This window comes from Stenella coeruleoalba (assembly GCF_951394435.1).
Source record: "Stenella coeruleoalba genome assembly, chromosome: 7".
Lineage (NCBI taxonomy): Eukaryota > Metazoa > Chordata > Mammalia > Artiodactyla > Delphinidae > Stenella > Stenella coeruleoalba.
Window position 1 is genome coordinate 119,285,044 of NC_137153.1, and position 22,697 is coordinate 119,307,740.

The window sequence follows — 22,697 nt, forward strand, 5'->3', positions numbered from 1 at the left end:
GCATGGCCTCTTCTTCCCAGTGTCCTGACTCCCTCCCACCTGCAGCCGCCCACCCCTCCCCACCTTTCTCCAGCCTCTCTCCATTCACTCTGCGTCACAAAAAATCTGGGCACAGGAAATGGTAGGCGGACAGGCAGACAGACAGATGGACAGCTGTGTATCTGCAGGTTCCCTGTGGCCAGAAAGCCCGGCCCTTCCTTTTCCCCGGGAAGCCCTCAAGGCTGGGCTGGTCTCTTGTCCTGCCCTCCCAGGACTGTGCTGCTGACAGCGAGAGGCCCCCATACTTGGAGGGCAGGACCACCTCATGATGCTCAGGTCCCCACCCCACCTCGAGCCGCACAGCCAGCCGCGGCCCAGTAGCCCGTGGCCCTTTCTATCCCAGAAATCACGCACCCAGTCGCCTATCAGCGCCCACTGCTGAGCTGCAGGCAGGGCAGGGGGACGCAGCCTGCCCATTTCCCCAGGAGCGAAAGCAAGCCCTTGTCGAGGCGCCAGAACGCAGCGCGCTTAGCACCCAGCCAAGCCCCAGCCCTCCCCACACCCCCTGCACCCGTGCCATCTGCCTCTGTTCCCAGGTAGGCAGTAACCTGCACAGGTGCACTGTGGGGACCAGGTCACAGGGCAGCAGCCGACCCTGGGAAAGATGGACTGTCCCCACGTGTGTGTGTGTGTGTGCGTGTGTTTGCGTATATATGCGTGTTTGCACGTGACCTTGGCCCAGCCCGACCCCGGCTGGAAACAGCAGGTGCCTCCTGACCCCAGCTACACCACCTGGCGTTCGGCCAGCCTGGAGGAAAGGGTAACGGTAGGAGGCGGGGGAAAGGGTCCCCCTCAGGCAGCTCTGGGTTGGCTCCAGGCCCATAAATACCGCAGGCCCAGAGCGAGGGCCACAGAGAGGCAGCCGCACGCCATGGGGCGCTGGGAGCCGGTGGTCTTGGGCCTCGCCTGCTGGCTGGCTGTAGCGAGTGCGGCGAAGGTAGGCGAGAGCCCAGCAGAGGGGTCGGGCCAGGGGACGGGGTCCCTCTCTCCTCTGCTGAGCCAGACATGGAAACTGGGGACAGGGCCCAGCCGAGGGAAGACAGGCAGAGTCACTGGCAGAAAGAGCCAGACTGAGAAAGAGAACCCGACATCAGCCTTTCCCGGGCACTTACTCTGCATGTCGTGTTTTGCCCTTCGCAGGATGACTCAGGCTGCCAGATAAAATACTGGGTGCCCAATTCAACTTGAATTTCACATAAACCACGAGTCATTTTTGGTGTATGTGCCACCCAATATTTAGGACATACGCTAAAAAAAATCATTATTTATCTGAAATTCAAGTGTAACTGGGCAGCCTGAACTTTTATTTGCTGAGTCGGCAACCTGACCCACAACACCCCTCTGGCTCCTTCCCCCCTCTAGAGATGTCAACGTTGTCCCTCTTTTCCGGAAGGGGAGACAGGGGCCCAGAGCAGACAAGGGGTTTGCCCAACATCACACAGCCACAGGGGCTGAGCAGGAGCCTGGAACCTGGGCTAGTCCAACCCTGGAGTCTGGCTTGAAGTGTAACCTCCACCTCCCGGTCCCCCACCCGCCTGCTTGCTACAGCTCCCCTCCCCAGTGAGAGTCAGGAGGCCCAGCCAACCCTCCTGGGGCGGCCATACCGTCTGAGCTCCCTCACTGCCCTCCTGCAGCGTGAGGGACACAGGGCGGGGAAACACTTCCAGGGCGGAGAGAACAGCCCCTCGCAGAGCGCACCATGCGGGTCCCGCCACCCTTCAAGCTGCTCTCTCAGGCCCTGCTCTTTCCACCCTCTGCCGTCCCGAGGTTCGAACCCCTGCTGCCTCGTTCTGGGCGCCGTCTGCCCCCGAGAGAAGGTCGCTCTCCTTCAGGGGGAGCTCTTTTCTAGGTGCTGAGGGGGCCCTGGTTCCCTCCGTGTTGCTCCAGAGCCAGCGACGCCCCTCCCCACCGGCCTCGACGGATGGCCAGGGTCCCCATGCCCTGCCCCTCCCCGGGGCCCTCAGGCTGATCTCAGTCACGCAGAGCCACTTCTGAGCTGCTCCCCACCAGGCGCTGACCTGGCCCGTGCCCTCTCCCAGCAGCCAGGGAGGCTGATCAGGAAAAATGCCTCGAGGCCGGGGGTGTGTGAGGCTCCTCCGGGACAGGAAGCGGGGAGAGAGACAGACAGGGGCCAGCCTGGGCTTGCCGCCTGGGCCCAACCCCCAGGCACCCGGCAGGCGTTGCTTCCAGCCCCTTCCTCTCCAGTTCCAGCCCGCCTGACCCCCACCCAGCAAGGCAGGGGCCCCTCTCAGCATAGACTTCAGAGGGCCTGGGACGTGGGGCTGCCCTGCCCCTGCCCACCTGGAACCGAGCGCAGGTGAGAGCCAGGAAGCATGGACCTGTGCTCACCCTGGGCCACGGGGTGAAGCGCTGGGAGGGGAGAAGGGCCGGCCCTGAGTTCAGACAGTTTCCCAGCGGTGACTTCAAACAGGAAAGCCTCAGTGTTCCCTCCAGGAACAATGGGTAGATGAGTACCAGCCCCCGGGATGCTGGTGAGGACTGGACGCACTGGTCCTTGGGGGGCCGGCTCCGCACAAGGGCTGAATATGCAGCAGCGGTGCCGGCGGCCTTGGGGGGCAGGGTTCTTTCCCGGCTTGGAGCACAGGGGCTGTGAGGACTTGAGGGGACACCGCTGGGGGAGATGAGCGGAGGAGAAAGACGGGCCCACCGCTCAGGGAGCGCACGGCTGGGCGTGAAACATTCAGTGTCCGCGGTGCACCTGTCACTGCTGGCAGCTGGACAAGCAAACGGGCCACGAGGGAGATACTGTCGTCACCCATCTTACAGGAGGGGAAACTGAGGCTCAAGGGTATAGGCGGCCACAGCAAGAATCCAAACCTCCACCCCACCTGTCCCGGCCTTCTTGGAAGGCTTTCCTGAGGACACACTGCTTGAACCAGGCTCCTCTGAGATTCAGGGAGCAGGACACCCAGGGGGCGAGTGGGGAGTGAGCACCCTCCTCAAGCAATGGGCGCAGGTGGCAGGGGCCTCGGTCTCAGGTGCAGATGGGCCCCTCCTTGAAGCTGTCTCTGGGGAGCCTCTGGGCACCCGGGGCCTGCGGGTGGGCTCCCTGCCCCCAGGGGCTGACCAGCCCAAGCCCCCCTGATCTCCCGCCTCCCATCCCAGCTGGGTGCCGTGTACACGGAGGGCGGCTTCGTGGAAGGAGTCAACAAGAAGCTGGGCCTCTTTGGCAACTATGTCGACATCTTCAAGGGCATCCCCTATGCCGCCGCCCCCAAGCCCCTGGAGAACCCACAGCGACACCCCGGCTGGCAAGGTGGGAGTGGGTGAGGGTGGGGCAGGCCCTGTGGCTGGTGGGCCCGTCCTCACCCCAACCCCTCCGGCCGTCCCCAGGAACCCTGAAGGCCAAGAACTTCAAGAAGCGATGCCTGCAGGCCACCATCACCCAGGACAGCACCTACGGGGAAGAGGACTGCCTCTACCTCAACATCTGGGTCCCCCAGGGCAGGAAGGAAGGTCTGCTCTCCCCACACACCCTCCAGCTCCCCTCGCCCTGCAGGAAGCCCCCAAGTAGCCAGAGGCCCGGTCCCTGCCCCTGGGTTGTGTCTGGGGGCTTCAGAGCTGAACTTCCCTGACATCAGCACAGAGCGGGGAGGGGGCTCATCTGGGGTCCCCGGGCCTGCTCCCCCGCCCTCAGTCTCCCGGAACCTGCCCGTCATGGTCTGGATCTACGGAGGTGGCTTCCTCGTGGGGTCCAGCCAAGGGGCCAACTTCCTCAGCAACTACCTGTACGACGGGGAGGAGATCGCCACTCGGGGCAACGTCATCGTGGTCAGTTTCAACTACCGCGTCGGCCCCCTGGGTTTCCTCAGCACCGGAGACTCCAACCTGCCAGGTCTGCCGGGCATCGGGCGCACTGGGTGTGGGAGTGAGCGTGCCCAGCCCCCAAGCTCTGAGCCCAGCGGGGACGCCCCTCGGCAACCCTTGTTCTGAAACAACTCCCGACATCCCCCTAGAAAGGCCCAGAATCCTATCTGCAGAGTGAGGGAGCTGGAGCTGGACCGTGAGACACAGCTGTAGCCAAAGAGAAGAGGTTGTCAGCCAGACCCAGAGAGCGCCGCGGGGAGGGGCAGGGAGGCAAGTGAAAGAGACAGGGGCTGGGACACCGAGGCAGTGACTCGGGACGCGGAAGCCCCAGGACAGACGAGAGGGAGTGTGGCCCAGCGGGAGACAGCTGAGCGGCCCTGGCCCTCCGCGCCCCTTCCCGAGCCTGGGACCCGCTCCCACAGCTCCCAGCCCGCCAGCCTCCTGGGGACGCTGCAGGACGTAACATCCTGGGGCTCCAGAGGGTCTCCGCACAGTCAGGGACGTGCTCATCCCACCCACACGGACAGCGCACCTTGTGTGGGCCAGGCCCCTAGCACCCCGGTCTGGGCCGAGGGTCCCCGCTGAAGGCCCTTGCCCTGTCCCCAGGTAACTATGGCCTTCGGGACCAGCACATGGCCATCGCTTGGGTGAAGAGGAACATTGCAGCCTTTGGGGGAGACCCTGACAACATCACCATCTTTGGGGAATCAGCCGGAGGGGCCAGCGTCTCTCTGCAGGTCTGGGGACCCCTAAGGTGTGGGAGGGGGTGATGCAGATAGGGAGTAGGGGGGCTGGAGCTGACGTGTGGGGTGTCCTTGGCCGAGCCCTGGAGACGGGGGGCGGGGGCGGGCGAGGTTGGTGACAGGACCTCTGTGTATTGCAGACCCTCTCTCCCTACAGCAAGGGCCTCATCAAGAGAGCCATCAGCCAGAGTGGCGTGGCACTGTGCCCCTGGGCCATCCAGAAGAACCCCCTCTTCTGGGCCAAAAAGGTAAAAGGAGGAGCTGTGGGGGGGGAGGAGCCTTCCTCCTTTCCACTCTCTGTCCTGGACCCCGTGTTCTCTGCCCTGAGCACCGCCTCTCCCCACCCCCAGATCGCAGAGAAGGTGGGCTGTCCCTTGAACGATACTGGCAGGATGGCCAGGTGTCTGAAGGTCACTGACCCCCGTGCCCTGACATTGGCCTATAAGCTGCCCCTGGCAGGCATGGAGTGTGAGTAGGGGCTGCTGGGCGGGGGACACGGGGGCTCCACATTGGGCGCCAGGTCTGATCCTGGCTCTGTCGCCAGCTCGCTGGCGTCCCCAGGCAGCCTGCTGCCACCACTGCCCTTGCAGGCCTCAGTGGCCTCGGCCGTAAGGGGAGGAGGGGCCGTTCTTTCCTCTTGTCTTCGGTGGGTCACGACCCCTTCGAGAAGCTGAAGAATGTGTGGTCTCCATTCCCCCAACAACGCACACAGGTGCAGTCATCTGTACACAATTTTTGGCAGACTCGTGGACCCCAGACCAAGAGCCTCTGTACTAGACGAACATTCATTCTTTCCTCCACTCATTCGTTCAACAACATTTCCTGAACACCCGCTGTAGCATTTGGCCCTTCCAGCTCTGCTACTCTGTACCCCAGGAAGGTCAGGGTGACCCCAGCAGCAAAATCCTATGAGTGTCAGTCTCATCAGCCCAGTAGGTGAGAATTCTCTCTTGCTCCTTCTTCTAAGGCAAAGCATGATGGGACCCCATCGTTTGTATTTTACCTAATGTGAATTAAACCATAAGTGCTAGGCAAAATGAAACCAAAGCAAACATGGCCCCAAATGCAAACCAACTTCATGTCTGAGGGTTCCGCATCTGGGGAGTCAACCAACTGAAGATGGAAAACGTTAAAAAAAAAATTCCAGGAAGTTCCCAAAAGCAAAACTTGAGTTTGCCTCCCGCTGGCAACTATTCACATAACGTGCGCATGGCATTTACAACTATTTACATAGCATTTACATTGTATTAAGTATTATAAGTAATCTAGAGATGATTTAAAGTACGCAGGTAAACGTGGGTGGGTTATATGCAAACACTGCACCATTTTATATAAGAGACTTGAGCACCTGGATTTTGGTGTCCTGGTAGCAATACCCATGGATTTGCAGAAATGCGACTCTGTTTCCTTTTGAGCTGAACTGGAGGGAAAACGGGCCAGGCCTAATGAAGGCAGGACAACCCTCTGCCCTAAGCCAGCCATACGGTCCTTTCCAGGTCAGTGCAGGGGTCTCGCGCCATTTCCGGCTAACACACTGGAACCCAGCGCGGAGAGGGGGCACTCTTTCTCCATCGGTCCCCTCCATGATTTCGAGGTCTTCCTCCCCCCTGATTTAGGCCCAGCAAGAAAAGAGGGACAGGCAAGGGACATCAGCTGCAGCGAGAGGACAGTCTTGGTCCCTGGACCAGTGGTTCTCAACCTGGGCGATTTTGTGCCCGGGGAACACGTGGCGGAGTCTGGAGACACTTCTGGCGGTCGCAGCTGGGGAGAGGGTGTTACCTGGTGTCCAGTGGGTCAAGGCCAGGGAGGCTGCTGAACACCCTGCACTGTGCAGGGCGGCCCCTACGACAGAACGATCGGGCCCGAATGTCAGTCGCGAGGAGCCCTGGTCTCCATCAAAGGAGGCAGATCTCCACCGCGGCCTCAGGATGGAGTCAGCTCCTGTCCCGGAGGTTGAGGGGCAGGGCAGGTGGGTACCGGAAGGTGTGAAAACCTGCTGCTCTCCCCCGCTCCCCCCCAGACCCCCTGGTAAACTACCTGGGCTTCCTCCCTGTCGTCGACGGAGACTTCCTCCCCAGTGACCCCATCAACCTGTACGCCAACGCTGCGGACATTGACTACATAGCAGGCACCAACGACATGGACGCCCACATCTTCGCCAGCGTGGAGATGCCGGCCATCAACAAGGACAAACGGGCCATCACAGAGTAAGGGGGGTGGTGGCACAGGGACGGTGCCCCGGGGCAGCTGGGGGAGGCATCGACAGAATGAGGAAGGGAGCACTGTGGCAGGGATGGGGGGTCGCCCGTGGCCTTCTGTGGCATAGGGGTGCAGATACCCTCCTGTGGGCATGGGGTGGAGGATCCAGTGTCAGCCTGGACTCTGCAGGGAGGACTTCTACAAGCTGGTCAGCGGGTTCACCATCACCAAGGGGCCCAGGGGTGCCAACGCCACCTTTGACTTCTACACCAAGCCCTGGGCCCGAGACTCGTCCCAGGAGAACAAGAAGAAGACCGTGGTGCACTTGGAGACCGACATCCTCTTCCTGATGCCCACGGAGATGGCCGTGGCCCAGCACAAGACCAACGCCAAGTGAGGAGGGGGGCGCGGGGCTGGCCCACCTGGGATCACGCACCTTGCCAGCGAGGTCTGGCAGGTGGGTGGCTCCCAGGTGTCCGAGAGGCCTGGGAAGGGCATGCTCAGTCCCCGCCTGTGCCTGCACCATCTACCAGGCCTGACGGGGCGTGAGAGGACCCCTCTTCCCCTCCCAGCCTTGAGGGCTTAACAAAACCCTCCTGTGAGCCTCTGCCCAGTGCAGCCCTGCACGCTCTCCCACACCCCATAGCTCTCCCCATCGGAAAGTCCTTGAGTCTGCCTTCCATCCCTCATGCTGTGTAGAAGGAGGGCAACACTGGGTGATGTTCTCTGCTGTGGGTTTCGAATTTGCCAACTTTCAAAATAAGCCTGTGGCCACATTAAAAACCTCCACACAATAACAGCCGGTGAAAATAAAAAATAAGTTAGGAATGCTTAAAAAGCAGAAAGATAAAATTACACCTAGAAGTCTGGGATGAAAGCTTTGCAATAAATTTAGCTCTGAGGTTCCTATCAGTCAAAGCAAAAAGGGAAACATCTGAGGGCATATAGTACCTTGTCCAATCAAATCAAGAATACAAATTCACTTGCAGAGAAAAAGAATCTGTTTTTTTTTTTTTTTTGGTTGTGCCGTGCAGCACGCGGGATCTTAGTTCCCTGACCAGGGACTGAACCCGTGCTCCCTGCAGTGGAAGCGTGGAGTCTTAACCACTGGACTGCCACGGAAGTCACAAAAACAATCTTTCCTGATACTGAATTATGAAAGGAAGACGCCTCCCTATGTTTGGTGGAGGCGAAGAATAAATACAATTGAAATTGTAGAACCCATGAAGTCATACATTTGGCCACAGCTTTCCTTCCCCCAGGTGTAATAATCCAGATCCTTCCTGAGCCTTTTTTAAAAAAATACTTTATATTTATTTATCTATCTATTTATTTATTTTGTCCATACCACGTGGCTTGCGGGATCTTAGTCCCCCGACCAGGGATTGAACCCGAGCCCTCGGCAGTGTAAGCGCTGCGTCGTAAGCACTGCACCACCAGGGAATTCCCCTTCCCAGTCTTGTGGGAATTCCCCAGACCCCTCCCTGCTCTCCCCATGGCCTTCCCCTGGGGCCCCATCTCCGGGGCGGGCGGCCCCAGGTGAACACCCTGCCAACGTGGGTGGTCTCCACTGCCCTCCTCAGGAGCGCCAAGACCTACAGCTACCTATTCTCCCAACCGTCTCGGATGCCCACCTACCCCCGCTGGGTGGGGGCTGATCATGCAGACGACCTCCAGTACGTCTTCGGGAAGCCCTTTGCCACCCCGCTGGGCTACCGGCCCCAAGATAGGACCGTCTCCAAGGCCATGATCGCCTACTGGACCAACTTTGCCAGAACTGGGTAAGGCAGCGGTGAGGGTGGCCTCCTGCCACCTTGCCCTGCAGGGCTGGGGTCCAGTCCCTGTTCCCTCACTTACACTTAACCTCCCTGAGCCTCCGTACCCCCGTCTGTGTAAGGCTCAGAGCTCCTGGCTGGGCCTCAGGATGCGCACGTGCCCAGCCAGTGCCCAGGAGACAGGGAAGTGCTTACGGGGCAAAGGGTGGAGAACTGCCCAGGAGAGCCGGGGCAGAGCCGGGCCAGGGACCCGGGTCTCCAGCCAGCTACCCAGCCTTTTTTCTCACTCTGCAGGGACCCTAACATGGGCCACTCGCCTGTGCCCACGCACTGGGATCCCTACACCCTGGAAAGTGGCAACTACCTGGAAATCAACAAGAAGATGGATGGCAGCTCCATGAAGCAGCACCTAAGGGCCGATTACCTGCAGTACTGGACCGTGACCTACCAGGCACTGCCCACGGTGACCGGCGAGGGGGCCACCCCCGCGCCCACCGCGAGCCACTCTGAGGCCACCACCACGGGCGACTCTGAGGCCACCCCCGTGCCCACCGCGGGCGACTCTGAGGCCACCCCCGCGCCCACCGCGGGCGACTCTGAGGCCACCCCCGCGCCCACCGCGGGCCACTCTGAGGCCACCACCGCGGGTGACTCTGAGGCCACCCCCGCGCCCACCGCGGGCCACTCTGAGGTGGCTCAGATGCCCATAGTCATTGGCTTCTAATGTCCTTGGCCTCCAGAGGCCACAGGGTGTGACCCCATGGCCCACCTTCCCTCCCAAGCTCTTCCTAAATAAAGCTTCATCCCTCTCTGTCTGGCATCTCTTTTTGCTCCCAAGACCCAGCTGGAGGAAGGGGGGCCCTCAGCTCTCATGACAGCACCAGGAGCCCGGCCCAAGGATTTCACCCTGATCTGTCAGCCCTCAAGCTCCAGGAAGCCGACAGGACCATCCTCATTTTGGAGAGGAGGAAACAGGTTCAAAGAAGTGAAGCGTCAGGGCCAGGACTGGGGTTCTGGCGTGGATCCCTCCACACAAGGCTGCTGGCTCCGAGGGGCGGGGCTCTGCAGGCGGTGGCCGCCTCTGGACCAGTGGAGCCCAGCCACGGCCAGGTCCTGTGGGGTGCGGGCAGGGGCCTCTGTGTTCTAACTACAGTCTGCCTCCAGCTGGATGCGAGTCAGTGAGAGGGTAAAGCATTGCACTGGAAGGATCAGAAGCAAAGGCTGCAAGAGAACTGGGCGTTGGGCAGCGCCCGATGTCTCTGGCAGAGTCGGGGGGGGAGGAGGCAGAGGTCAGAGCCGGGGTCATCTCCACCTCTGGGAGTCTAGCCCAGGCACATGCCCAAGGTCATCAGAGCAAGATTCAAACCCAGACACTCCACAGCCAGTGCTTGCAACAATGCTGGGGCTTCCTCTCCCCGCTCCCCTCCATTCTTCAGTCACTGTGGGGTGGGGGTGAGGGATCAGAGATTCCGGAGTCCTGAGCAGCTCAGCCTGGGGGCGGGGGGTGGGGGGAGTGGGTGCAGTAGCACTGGGGGTCAGCCGGCCACCCTCCCTCTCCAGCAACAGATGGAAGGCTGAGCCCGGGCAGCGAGTCCTGCAGCCTCACACAGCAGAGCTGAACAGGGGGCAAACCTGGCCCCCCGAGGAGCAGGGGTCACCCCGGGCTGGCCTGTGACCACCTTGGCGGCTCTGGGCTTCCTGGCCTGGTCGGGTGTAAAGGACGGAAGGAGACAGCCCCTCGCTGCGGCGTGGGCTCTCCCGGTCACTAGCCCTGCTCTCGGCCGATGGAGCCCAAGGATGCAATGTATCCCTGCTCTGCACGCACGTGACTTCTGTAAGTGTTTCTACCTGCTGGGTCTGCTCTCAGGAGCCTCCTCTGGGCCTGGACAGTGCTGCAACGCGGTACTTCTCTCCCTTGCTGGGGGAGAGAACAGTTGTGCCCATCATTCAGGAAATCACGTCCCTGGATGGCTGGGCCACGTCACAATGGCCGGCATCCAGGTGTGTGCTCAGTCCCTAGGCTGCACGGGCCTCCCTGGCAGGGGCGAGCCCTGCTGTGTGTCTGGGTGACGCCCGCAGCCGTCGGGACAACTTGGGGAGACGCCTCGTAATTCGTCTGGCTCTTGCCTTGCCAGGCTTTATCCAGGGGATGAAGCTGAAAATACCAAGGTGCGGGCCAGAGGCCTGTCCAGAGGCCTGGAGGCTCCCTGATGGGCCAAGTGGTAACCCTTTAACTCCTCTCATGATGAAGCCCCGGGGGAACACGCAGGTGAGCTCAGGTCAGAGTCTGTTTACCACCCTGACGAGACGTGGTGCTTCAGTATGTCGTTGGCAAGGCTGTGCCCAAGCGTGTCTGTGGGTTGGCAGTCTTGGGGGCAACCCCCCTCCCCGCCCCCATGCCTCATCTTTCAACCTTCCCCGCGGGAAAGGTTCAAACAACCCCCCTCCCCGTGACATAACCACAACACAGACTTGGACAAAAAACGCAGGCATTCTGGGGGACTCTGCAAGCTCTAAGGGCTCCGGCCCAGCTAGCCTTTAGGACATAGTCAGTACCAACACAACTGCCTTTGTAAACTGGTGATTGTGTAAGACGGTGGACCTTAGAACCACACGGCCTCTGACTTTATCTTGGCTACAGAGGGACAATGCAGGGGTCCTTCACTGGCAGGAATCAGTCTCCTTACCCTGGCAAACCAGCACTCACCCGGGATTCATCAGACGCCAGCCCAGATGAGTGGCCACCACATGCCGGACAGAGAGAGGCAGGACGCCTTCTAGCGAGTTTCTGGGTGAAATCAATTGTGTGAAGAGTTGCAGAAAATCCTAGAGTTGCTGGAAATCCTAGTTCACAAGAGCAGAAATGCTTAAGGAACGAGGCCCAGCTGCAGCCTTAAAAGCTGCATCACAAACACTTCCCCGCCCCCGACGTGAAACCAGCAGGAAAAGGAATTCTGATGTCAGAGGCAAGGATTCCAGGAGGTCAAGGGTCGATCACAGGGCCCTGGAGGATGCAGAGTCCCCTGATGTCCATAGTCCACTGGCTAATAATGACCCCCTGGCCTGTTCCTTCCCACATTGCACTTTTTGATCTGTTGACAATTTCTCCCCACTTACTGCTGATGAAATTCCAGAGTTTGACCTTGAAATCTACAAGTGGTAGACTGCTGGTCAAGACACTCTTACAGGACAAGGAGAAAATGCTCCCTCTTCCTGGAAAGCTGTAGAAATCAGCTTGTATATGTCAATCCCAGTCTACTATATATAATATGGATAACTAACAAGAACCTACTGTATAGCATTCTGAACTCTACTCAGTACTCTGTAATAACCTATATGGGAAAAGAATCTAAAAAAGAGTGGATATATGTATAATTGATTCACTTTGCTGTGCAGCAGAAACGAACACAACATTGTAAATCAACTATACTCCAATAAAAATTAATTTTAAAAAAATATTTTGCCAATAAGAAAAAAAAGAAAAGCAGCTTGGGAGGAAGTTATTTTTTAAAAAACTGGGATAAAAATATATATAACATAAAAATGTTAATTTTATAAACAAACATTTATTTAAATATTAAATTATTAAATAGATTATTTATTTATTTAAAGATTTATTATTTATTTGGCTGTGTCAGGTCTTCATTGCGGCCCTCGGGCTTCTCTCTAGTTGTGGTGCGCAGGCTCCAGAGCGCGCGGGCTTAGTAGTTGCGGCACGCGGGCTCTCTAGTTGTGGCCCACAGGTTTAGTTGCCCTGCAGCATGTGGGGATCTTAGTTCCCCGGCCAGGGATTGAACCCACGTCCCCTGCATTGGAAGGCAGATTCTTAACCACTGGACCACCAGGGAAGTCCCAAATATTTTATTTTTAAAAGTGTGATTCAGTGACATTAATTCTATTCACACTATTGTGCAACCATCACCACTATTTCCAAAACTTTTCATCACCCCAGATAGAAACTTTATACCCATTAACTCCCCATTCCCCCCCACCTACACCCCAGTAATCTCTTCCACTTTCTGTTCCAATCAATTTGCCTGTTCCAGATATTTCTTACAAGTGGAATCAGTGTTTTCAAGGTCCATCCACGTTGTAGCATGAATCAGAGCTCCATTCCTTTTTACGTCTGAATAATATTCCTATGCATACCGTTGACGTACAATTGTGCACAGTATTCTCTCATAATCCGTATTTCTGTAAAGTCGGTAGTGATGGTCCCACTTTCGTTTCAGGTTTTAGTAATTTGAAGGTCTTTTTCCCCTTTTTTTTCTTTAGTCAATCTAGCTAGAGGTTTGTTAATTTCACTGATTGTTTTTCAAAGAACCAGCTTTTGGTTTTGTTGATCTTCTCTGTTTTTCTACTCCTCTGTTTCGTTTCTCTCCCCTATAATCTTTATTATTTCCTTCCTTCAGCTAGCTTTGGGTTTAGTTTGCTCTTTTTCTAGTTCTTTAAGGTGTAGAGTTAGGTTACTGATTTGAAATCTTATTTTTTAATGTAGGCATTGACAGGAGTAAAATTTCCTCTTTGTACTACTTTTGCCGCATCTATAAGTTTTTGGTACATTGGTTTTGATTCCTTTCATCTCAAGGCATTTTCTAATATCCCTGTGACTTCTTCTTTGACCCACTGGTTGTTAAAGAGTGTGTTGTTTAATTTTCACATATTTATGAGTATTCCAGCTTTCTTCTCCTGTAGATTTCTGGCTTTATTCCACTGTGATTGGAAAAGATGCTTTGTATGATTTCAATCTTTTAAAAATTACTGAGACTTGTTTTGTGGTGTAATACGTGGTCTATGCTTGAAAACACGCCCCATGTTCTCTGTTATATTCTATATGCGTTAGCTAGGTCTCATCTGATGTCTGGGGTTGTTCAAGGCCCGTTTCCTTACTGGTCTTCTGTCTGGTTGTTCTAGTCATTATTGGAAGTGAGGTCTGAAGTCTCCAACCGTCTATTTCTCTCTTCAATTACGTCCATTTTTGCTTCATGTGTTTTGGAGATGTGTATATGTTTACAATGGTTCTATATTCTTGATGGATTGAATCTTTAAGCGATATATACTTTCTCTCTTGTTACCTTTTTGACTTAGTCTATTTTGTCTGATAATAACATAGCCGGTCGGCTACCTTTTGTTTACTATTTTCACAGAATATCCTTTTCCATCCTTCATTTCAACTTTTTCATATCTTTGTAGATAGGTGGATCAGGCTTTTTAAAAATCCATTTTCTCACTCTGACTTTTAATTGGAGAGTTTAACCCATTTACATTTACAGTAATTACTGATAAGCACTTTCTTCTTCCATTTAGCTATTTGTTTGTATAACTGTATGCCTTCTACACTTTTTGTTCCTCAATTCCACCACTACTGCTTTTTAAGGATTTGATTTTTTTTTAATTAAAAAAAAAATTTTGTTTTTGGCCACACCTCGCAGCTTGTGGGATCTTAGTTCCCTGACCAGGGACTGAACCTGGGCCCTTGGCAGTGAAAGTGCAGAGTTCTAATCACTGGACCGCTGGGGAATTCCTTTGGTTGATCTTTTTTTAATAGTGCACCATTTTGATTCCTTTCTTTCCTGTGTATTTCTAAAAAAATATTTTCTTATTGATTGCCTTTGGGATTACAAGGAACATCTTAAACTCCTAACAGTCTAGTTTGAATAATACCAAATTAGTTTCAGTAGTATACGAACATGCAGCTCTCTGATCTCCATCCCTCCCCCTTTATGTGGTTGTTGTCACAGGTTATGTCTTTATACATTCTGTTCCCATTAACACCCTTATACTTATTGTTTTATGAATCTGCGTTTTAAGTCATATAGAAAAAAAAAGAAAAGGTACAAACAAAAGTGCAACAATACAGGCTTTTAGAATTACCTATTAGTTACCTCACCTAGTGTTCTTTACTTTTTCACATGGCTTGGAGTTACAGTCTAGTGCTCTTTCATTCAACCCAAAAGGCTCCCTTTAGCACTCCCTGTAGGCAGGACTATTAATAACAAACTGCCTTAACTTTGCTTATCCGGCAACATCTTAATTTCCCTTCATCCTTAAAGGATAGTTTACTACATACAGAATTCTTTTTCTTTCAACACTTTATTTTCTATTGTTTTTGGCCACACCGCTTGGCATGCGGGATCTTAGTTCCCTGACTGGAGATTGAACCTGTGCCCCCTGCAGTGGAAGCACACAGTCCTAACCACTGGACTACTAGGGAATTCTCATCTTTCAACACTTTAACTATGTTACTCTACGGCCTTCTGGTTGCCACGGTTTCTAATGAAAAAAATCAGCTGTTAATCTTTTTGTGGAGGGACCCCACCCCACCCCTTGCATGTGATTGTTTCTTTCTTGCTGCTTTCAAGATTTCCTTTTTGTCTTTCAACAGTTGTGTTGTAATGTGTCTTGTGTGGCTCTCTTTGAGTTTATCGTGCTTGGAGTTCATTCAGCTTCTTAATGTGTAGATTTATGTCTTTGATCAAATTTGAGATGTTTTCAGCCATTATTTCTTCAAATAATCTCTCTCCTTCTGGGACTCTCTTTATGCATATGCAGTTACATTGGACGGTGTCCCCACAGTCCCTCTGGGTCTGTTCAATCTTCTTCATTCTTTTTCCTTTCTGCTCCTCAGGCAGAATAATGTCCACTGCCTTAGTTCACGGATTCTTTCTTCTGACTGCTCAGATCTGCCACTGAACCCCTCTAGTGAGTTCTTCATTTCAGTTGGTGTACTTTTCAGATCCAGAATTTCCACTTGGTTTATTTTTATAATTTCTATCTCTTTACTAAATTCCCTACACGTTCGTACATTGTTCTCTTGATTTCCTTTAGTTTTTTTGTCCGTGGCTCCTTTTTGCTCGCCGAACATATTCAAGACAGCTGACTTAATGTCTCTGACTCGTAATTTTAATGTCTGAGCCTCCTCAGGGATAGTTTCTGTCCAATTCTTTTTTTTTTTTTTCCTGTGAACAAGCCCTATTTTTCTGTTTCTTGATACGCTTTGTGATTTGTTGAGACCTGGATATTGAGAATTATAATATCGTAACTCTGGAAATCAGATTCTCCCCCTCCTCAGGGATCGCTTCTGTGGCTTGAGGGCTGCCGTCTTCCGTTTCTGTAGTGACTTTCCCCAACTGTTTTTGCAAGGCCTATATTCCTTGTTGTGTAGTCACGGCAGCTTCTGCCCCATTGTCTCAGGGGGTCAGTGTGTGACCTGACAGAGATTTCCTTAACAGCTGAAGTTCAGCAGCCGTCACCCTTCATCAAGCACTCTCCTGGTTGTTGTGTCTGATGAGGTTCCAGAGTCCCAAAATTGTTGATTCTGATAGTTTTTTTCCCCCAGCTTCATTGTTGTTTCCATGGAGAGACTGATCTTTACTCCACCATTTTCTGTTAAAAACGTTATTTTTATTTATTTAAAAAATATTTATTTATTTGGTCGCACTGGGTCTTAGCTGTGGCACACGGGCTCCTTAGTTGTGGCATGCGAACTCTTAGTTGCGGCATGCGTGTGGGATCTAGTTTCTTGACCAGGGATCGAACCTGGGCCCCCTGCATTGGGAGTGCGGAGTCTTAACCACTGCGCCACCAGGGAAGTCCCCAAAACGTTGTTTTTAAAAACACTGGAATTCCACAGGTTGCTGCTATGCCGCGTGAAAGCGCTTCCAAATTCAAATACCAGGGGTTCTGAGGGGCTGTCTCAGCTCATGGCCCAGTTTAATGATACTGAAGTGAACATCTGCTCTGTGAAAGGTGGACTTCTCTGTTTCCTTAAGTGAGCCAGAGAAGGGGGGCTGGCCCTTCTTGCTTTTCCTGCCCTTCTTTATTTCCTGTGTAAAATAAACCAATAACCCTGCAAGATTTCCTATTTGAACATGGAATGTGAGAGTCTGTATCTCACTTCAATGAGCACAGGCAATGAAAGAACAATACCACAACTCCCAGACTATAGTAGAAACAGGATTTTAATATAATATTCAAGTCTAGCATTTGCTATTTACAACAAATAAATATTGCCCCTCCCCAACTGGTAAACATTTTTTTTCACCTTTTATACAAATATTCAATCCCCCTCCCCTCCCCCCGAAACCCTCCTTTCCCACCAATCCCCGTCTCGTGTGGTCTCGTAAAGCCCAGGATACAGTGGTGGATGGCACTTGCAGTGTCACGAAATCTGACACCAGTGGGACTTGGCCGAGACCGTCCTCACTCACCGGTTAAGAGTGTGGTCCGTGAAGGGGGTGTCTCTCTCCTCTGCCAGGGGAGGGCTGGAGTGGGCAGTGGGCGAGACTCCCTCCCTTTCAGTTGGCCCTGATGATGGAATCTTTGGTGCAGCCTGAGGAAGGCCACGATGGTGGGAGGAGAGAACTGCAGTGGTCAGACCCGGTGGATGAGTAGTGCCCTGGGGTGCCCATGGGCACAGGTGGCAGTGGCCCACACCTGGGAAGGTGTGAGGGAAGTGTACGGAGGGCAGTGCCCGGCGGCATGCGGGGCTCCCTGCCCATTGGCAGCGCTCCTTGGCAAAAGTCAGCTCGTCCTCTGGTTCCAGAGAGCAGAAGGCACCTTAGGCAGCGAGTGGTCCAGAGGAGGCCAGGTCAGCCGTCGACGGGCAGGCGTCAATCCCGGCAGCAGGAGAGGTTCAGGGTGAAACTGGAGTCTGGGGGTGGCCTGGGCTGGCAGCTTGGGCGCAGGTGCCCACCTGGCCTGAGCCACTGTAGTCTGTAAGTGCTTAGTTGCCCAGCCAGCCAGACCCTGGAAAGGGCGGCTCTGTGGCTGGCCAGCTAGGGACAAGTTAGAAGATGCCCTTGGCAATCTTGAGTCCCTTCTGCTTCATGCGCGGGAGGGTAGAGCTGGCTCCATGCCTGACCTTTGCCCCCTTGGTGAAGGTCCGTTTCTTTAGGACAAAGTCATAGTTGGCAGTAGAGTTCATGGCGTAGAACACGTTGGCGTTGTCAGGGATCTTCAGCTCTGGTCGGGGAGGGGCAGAGGGTCAGCTGTGCTTATGCGGGCCCCACTGGACACCCCACCACTTGAGAGCCCCCAGGAGGGCAGGCCTGATCCAGACACCTGAGACCCCTCAAGGCAACTCCAGGACCACCAAGGACCCCCCTTAATGACACCTGCCTGGGACAGACTCTGCTGAGGCACTGAGGGACTTCCCTGGTGGCACAGTGGTTAAGAATCCGCCTGCCAATGCAGGAGACACGGGTTTGATCCTTGGTCTGGGAAGATCCCACATGCCGTGGAGCAACTAAGCCCGTGCGCCACAACTACTGAGCCTGTGCTCTAGAGCCCGCGAGCCACAACTACTGAGCCCGTGTGCCGCAGCTACTGAAGTCTGCACGCCTAGAGCCCGTGCTCCGCAACAAGAGAAGGCACCGCGGTGAGAAGCCTGCGTACCACAACAAAGAGTAGCCCCCTCTCGCCACAACTAGAGAAAGCCCGCACGCAGCAACAAAGACCCAGCACAGTCAAAAATAAATAAGTAATTAATTTAAAAAAAAAAAAAGAAAAAAGGAACTCAAAAACAAAAAGGACTCTGGGGACTTCCCTGGTGGTGCAGTGGTTAAGAATACGCCTGCCAACGCAGGGGACATAGGTTCGAGCCCTGGTCCGGGAAGATCCCACGTGCCGTGGAACAACTAAGCCCACGCGCCACAACTACTGAAGCCCGCGTACCTTAGAGCCTGCGTATCACAACTACTAAGCCCATGCACTACAACTACTGAGCCTGAGTGCCAAAACTACTGAAGCCTGCGCACCTAGAGTCCGCGCTCTGCAACAAGAGAGGTCACCGCAATGAGAAGCCCGCGCACCGCAACAAAGAGTAGCCCCTGCTCGCCACAACTACAGAAAGCCTGTGCGCAGCAACGAAGACCTGACACAGCCAAAAATAAAAATAAAAATAAAATAAAAATAAAAATAAAAAGGACTCCGACTCCAGGAAGCCCCACCTCAGTCTGCAGCTGGCAAAGGGTCATCCCATCCTGCCCCCTGCTGCCTTCACTGATCGGGAGGTCCAGCTGCAATAAGCTTTCTAGAACCTAGATCACCTCCCTGGAATCCTGCACAACTCAGGACAAGGGCTCTGGGGCCAAGTTAAGGGCGGGCTTTGCCCCAGGCCTCCTGCACAGGGTTTCATAGGGTGCCAGGATCCCAGCAGGTACTTGCTCTTGGCTCTGTTTCCCACCCTCTCCTCTGGCCTTGAGCCTGTTACTCTCCACTGCTGGGCTGGAACATGTGTGCTCTGGGCTCCATCGTGTGGCTCTTACTCTGGTCCTCAACCTGTCTAGGTCTCAGGCTTCCTATTCTGTAAGATGGGGGTCCCACCTGCCTTGCTTACCTCACCAAAATGGTGCAACAAGGTAAGAGAGGATTTAGAAAACAACTTCTAGCGATCGTGGCGGGTCATTGCTAACTGTCTGGGTAATGGCTGTGAACGCGGGATCAGCTCATGGGAAAGGAAAGAGTGATGATAATCTTCGCAGTTACGGCACGTCTACGGCACACGTACACACGTGAGCATATAATCCATGTATATAGGGATCAACTCACTGCCTATTTTATCTCCATTGTGGGGATGGGAAAACAGGCACAGAGGACTTAAGGAATTTGCCCGAGGTCTACAAGCCGTAGCCGTCTGGTTCCAAGTCTGTGCTTGTTCTTGATCCTTTCCCTTCCCAGTTTTTAGAATACCCAGCTGCTCCCTAGTAGCCTCTGTGTTTAGTATCTACCATGGGCTGAAAGTTGGTGTCCTCTCTAAATCTGTTGAAATCCTAACCCCCAATGTGATGGGATTAGGAGGTGAGGCCTTTGGGAGGCCATTAGGTCATCAGGGTGGAGCCCCACGAATGGGATTCGTGCCCTTATGAAAGGGACCCCAGAGAGCTCCCCACGCCCTTCCACCATTTGGGTTCACAGTGAGAAGTCAGCCGCCGGCAACCCAGAAGAGGGCCTTCACCAGAACCTGACCATGCTGGCACCCTGATCTTGGACTTCTAGCTCCAGAACCAGGAGAAATAAATGTCTGTCATTTAGAAGCCACCAGTGGTGGTGTTTTGTTATAGCAGCCAGAACGGACTAAGACAGTGTCACACGTTCACGGATTTTCACAAATTCGATGCTTTAATCCACGGTAGTCGTGATCTTTTCTGAAGCACTCATTTCCCATCTTAGCCAGAAAACGCCCTTTTGTACGGCCTGTGGGCTCGGCCATCTGACTGCCTGGCCCCAGGAGAAAAGCCTTTTCTCTCCCCTCCTCAACGATGCTAGCACTGAACGAGGTCTCCCACTGACTGTTCACGGCCACGGAAGGGCAAGGGACAAGGGCCCAGCAGCCACCAGGGGCCAGTGAGGAGACACTGGGGGCATCCAGAGCTGCCCCTAGGCAGGTCTGTGTGTGGACAAAGCCCACGCCCACCCTGGTGGCACGTCTTCCGGGGTGGTGGGCCTGGGGCACGGTGCTCCCTGCCCCGCGGCCCCAGCGCCCGCCTGACCGGCCCTGACTTACTTCGATCGTCCGAAATAACCTGCACCAGCTCGTAGTCTTCTGGCTCATCCTCATCCAGGTTGTGTTTGTCCATGGCTTTGCGGATGACGGCTGGGGCCTTGTCCTGGCTGGTCACCTGGACGGGGTGGGGGACAGGCCGTCAGGGCAAGGGTCTGGTGTAGCTTGAGGGTCCGGGGTGTAGCAGCCAAGGGCCCGCAGAGCTGCCTCGGCGCTGTGCGCACAGGGGCTCACAGCCTCTGACCCGAGGCTGGGTCCAGGGGGGCTGCGCCTCCTTCTCCTGCCCCTCTGGGGAGGCCTCCATGGACCCGATCACTTACCCCCCAACTCCTGCAAGCCTGCCACCTCCTCCCAACACCACCTAGGGCAACCGCCTGCCCCCGGGGCTGCTCCCCCTAACCGTCCCCCTTGACCCTGCCCATCCGGGACAACGGTATCATTGCACCTGGGTACAGACGGCATCTAGTCCCAGCCCTGGAGGTGAGAGAGGAGCAGCTGGCTGGATGCCCAGTGGCCGCCTACGTGCCAGGCCTCCACTGGCTGGAGGCTGCAGTGGTGGAGAGTGCAGACCGAGCCCTGCTGCCTCGACCCCAAGGGCCAGAGCACAGGCGGGCCTTAGACTCGGGGTGACACAGGTGACAGTGTTAATGGGGCATCTGACCCAGTGTGGGAGGATTCTGGGGTGCAAATGGCTCACTGGCAGCCTGAGTTCTGGAGGATGAGAGGAGTCCCCCCAGCCCCCAACCCCCCCCCCCCCAACATACACAGTGTTTGTGGGCAACTCCCACTGGCAAGATCTCGACACCTCCAACGATCCCCGGTGTCTGACACTGCCGGCCACCTCCGCGGCCACCAGCCTGGTGCAGCCATTGCTACCCACCCTGGATTGCAGCCGCCGCCTCCTAACTGGCCGCCCTGCATCTGCCGGCACCAGCCCATCGCCCACGGAGAGGCCGGAAGTCACTGCTGCCCCTCCTGTGCTTCAACGAACAGTGCTCCCACCTGTCTCACATGAGATCCAGGCCCCTGACGCTGGCCTGCTCTGCTGAGCCCTACTCTTCCCCCGACCCCTGCTCCTTCACTGCGGACCTCCTGCTTCTCCTCCAAGCCCCAGGCACACTCCTGTCCTGGGAGGCTGCACGCTGCTCCCTCCTTCCCCCCACACTCAGGCCCTTTATGGGTGAGGTCCTGCCCCACTGCTGCTGTAAACCCCTAGTCCACCACCCCGGCACGGATCACCATCGACACACAGCTGGTTTTTTGTTGTTTTTTTTTTTGCGGTACGCGGGCCTCACCGCTGTGGCCTCTCCCGTTGCGGAGCACAGGCTCCGGACGCGCAGGCTCAGCGGCCATGGCTCACGGGCCCAGCCGCTCCGCGGCATGTGGGATCCTCCCGGACCGGGGCATGAACCCGCGTCCCCTGCATCGGCAGGCGGACTCCCAACCACTGCGCCACCAGGGAAGCCCACACTAGCTGTTTTCATTCCCTTCCCTGGTTGGCCCTCTGTCCTTCCCAACCCACCAGGAGACCAGCTCTGGGAGGGCAGGGGTGACCCATGGTGTTCAATACGGATTTGCTGCCCGGCAGAGTGAGGGGCCCGCGGGGACGCCGCCCGGCTCACCAGGATGCTCTTGTACATGTTGCCGTTGTCCACGTCCAGGCTCACCCGGATGATGCAGCAGTCGCCCACCTGCTGGTTGTAGAGGGGCAGGGAGGAGCTGTAGCTGCAGACCCCTGACACGGAGCGCTTGTGGGTGCGCGTGGTGGCCACGGGCGTGGTGGAGGCTGAGGAGGACGAGGTGCTGCTGGAGGCCGAGCTGATGCCGGAGGTCTCCGGGGACGACTGGGAGGTGCACTCCCAGAACTGCGGGGACGGCACGATCAGCGGAAGCCCCGGGCCACTGTCCGGCTCCGGGGGCTTCTGGTGTGCAGCGGGGAACTCTGGCCCTAGGAAGGGCTGAGAAGGGCTGTCAGGGAGGGGGTGGGGCAGTCACCTTCTTCTCCTGGCCGTCAGGGGACTCTGGGACAAAGCTCATGGTGATCTCCTCCACATCGGAGCTGGAGGAGCCGGCCGAGTGGACACTCAGTGCGTCGGCAATGTCCCCGCTGCTGAGGTAGGGGCCGCACCTGAGCTGGTCACAGGACTTGGAGTGGCAGCTGCTGCCGGTACTGAGCTCCGTGCTGGGGGCCTGGCGGCTGCAATGGAAGGGCTGGCTGACTTAGGGGAGGCCTCTTCTGGGACACAGCCCACCCCTGTCCCCTGCACTCTGTGCCGAGTGCTCAGGCAATCACCCCGTTGGCTCCAGCATCCGACAGATCATTTAGCATCACCCCATTTCACAGGGGGAAAAACTGAGGCCCAGAGGGGTGGAGCAAGTGGCCCAGTCACAGGGCTGTCGGCGGGGGAGCTGGGATCCCAGTGCCAGCTGCCTGACCCCCGAGCCCACTCGCAGCCCGAAGCTTCCCTGAGCCCCGAGGGAGCGCCCCTGCCCACCCGGGCACTCAACTCGCTCCAGCGCTTGACGATGGCCGTGTTCTTCTTGACCTTGAGGGTGTTGCTGGCCGACTCGGAAGGGGGCTCCAGCTCACACGACAAGGAGTAGCTACAG

At 55.6% G+C, this 22,697-nt stretch overlaps 2 protein-coding genes across 6 annotated transcripts in view; one reads left to right on the top strand and one right to left on the bottom strand.

Moving 5' to 3' along the window:
- Positions 1-910: 910 nt before the first annotated feature.
- Positions 911-9,308, top strand: CEL (carboxyl ester lipase; the record flags this gene model as incomplete). Its single annotated transcript, XM_079926584.1, has 11 exons — positions 911-976; positions 3,166-3,316; positions 3,394-3,516; positions 3,698-3,895; positions 4,474-4,604; positions 4,751-4,858; positions 4,961-5,078; positions 6,631-6,817; positions 6,999-7,202; positions 8,393-8,590; positions 8,879-9,308. 11 exons carry the CDS (start codon positions 911-913, stop codon positions 9,306-9,308), a joined length of 1,914 nt encoding a protein of 637 aa, XP_079782710.1.
- A 7,299-nt stretch (positions 9,309-16,607) lies between these two features.
- Positions 16,608-22,697, bottom strand: part of RALGDS (ral guanine nucleotide dissociation stimulator) — a 47,263-nt gene continuing 41,173 nt past the window's right edge. For all 5 annotated transcript variants that reach the window (XM_079925875.1, XM_079925874.1, XM_079925873.1 and 2 more), the window contains 5 exons: positions 22,596-22,691; positions 22,083-22,284; positions 21,710-21,952; positions 20,091-20,205; positions 16,608-17,548 (listed from right to left, as the gene is read on the bottom strand). In XM_079925875.1, the coding sequence (XP_079782001.1) occupies positions 17,373-17,548; positions 20,091-20,205; positions 21,710-21,952; positions 22,083-22,284; positions 22,596-22,691 (832 nt within the window). In that variant the 3' untranslated portion in view covers positions 16,608-17,372. The remainder of the gene's footprint in view (positions 17,549-20,090; positions 20,206-21,709; positions 21,953-22,082; positions 22,285-22,595; positions 22,692-22,697) is intronic.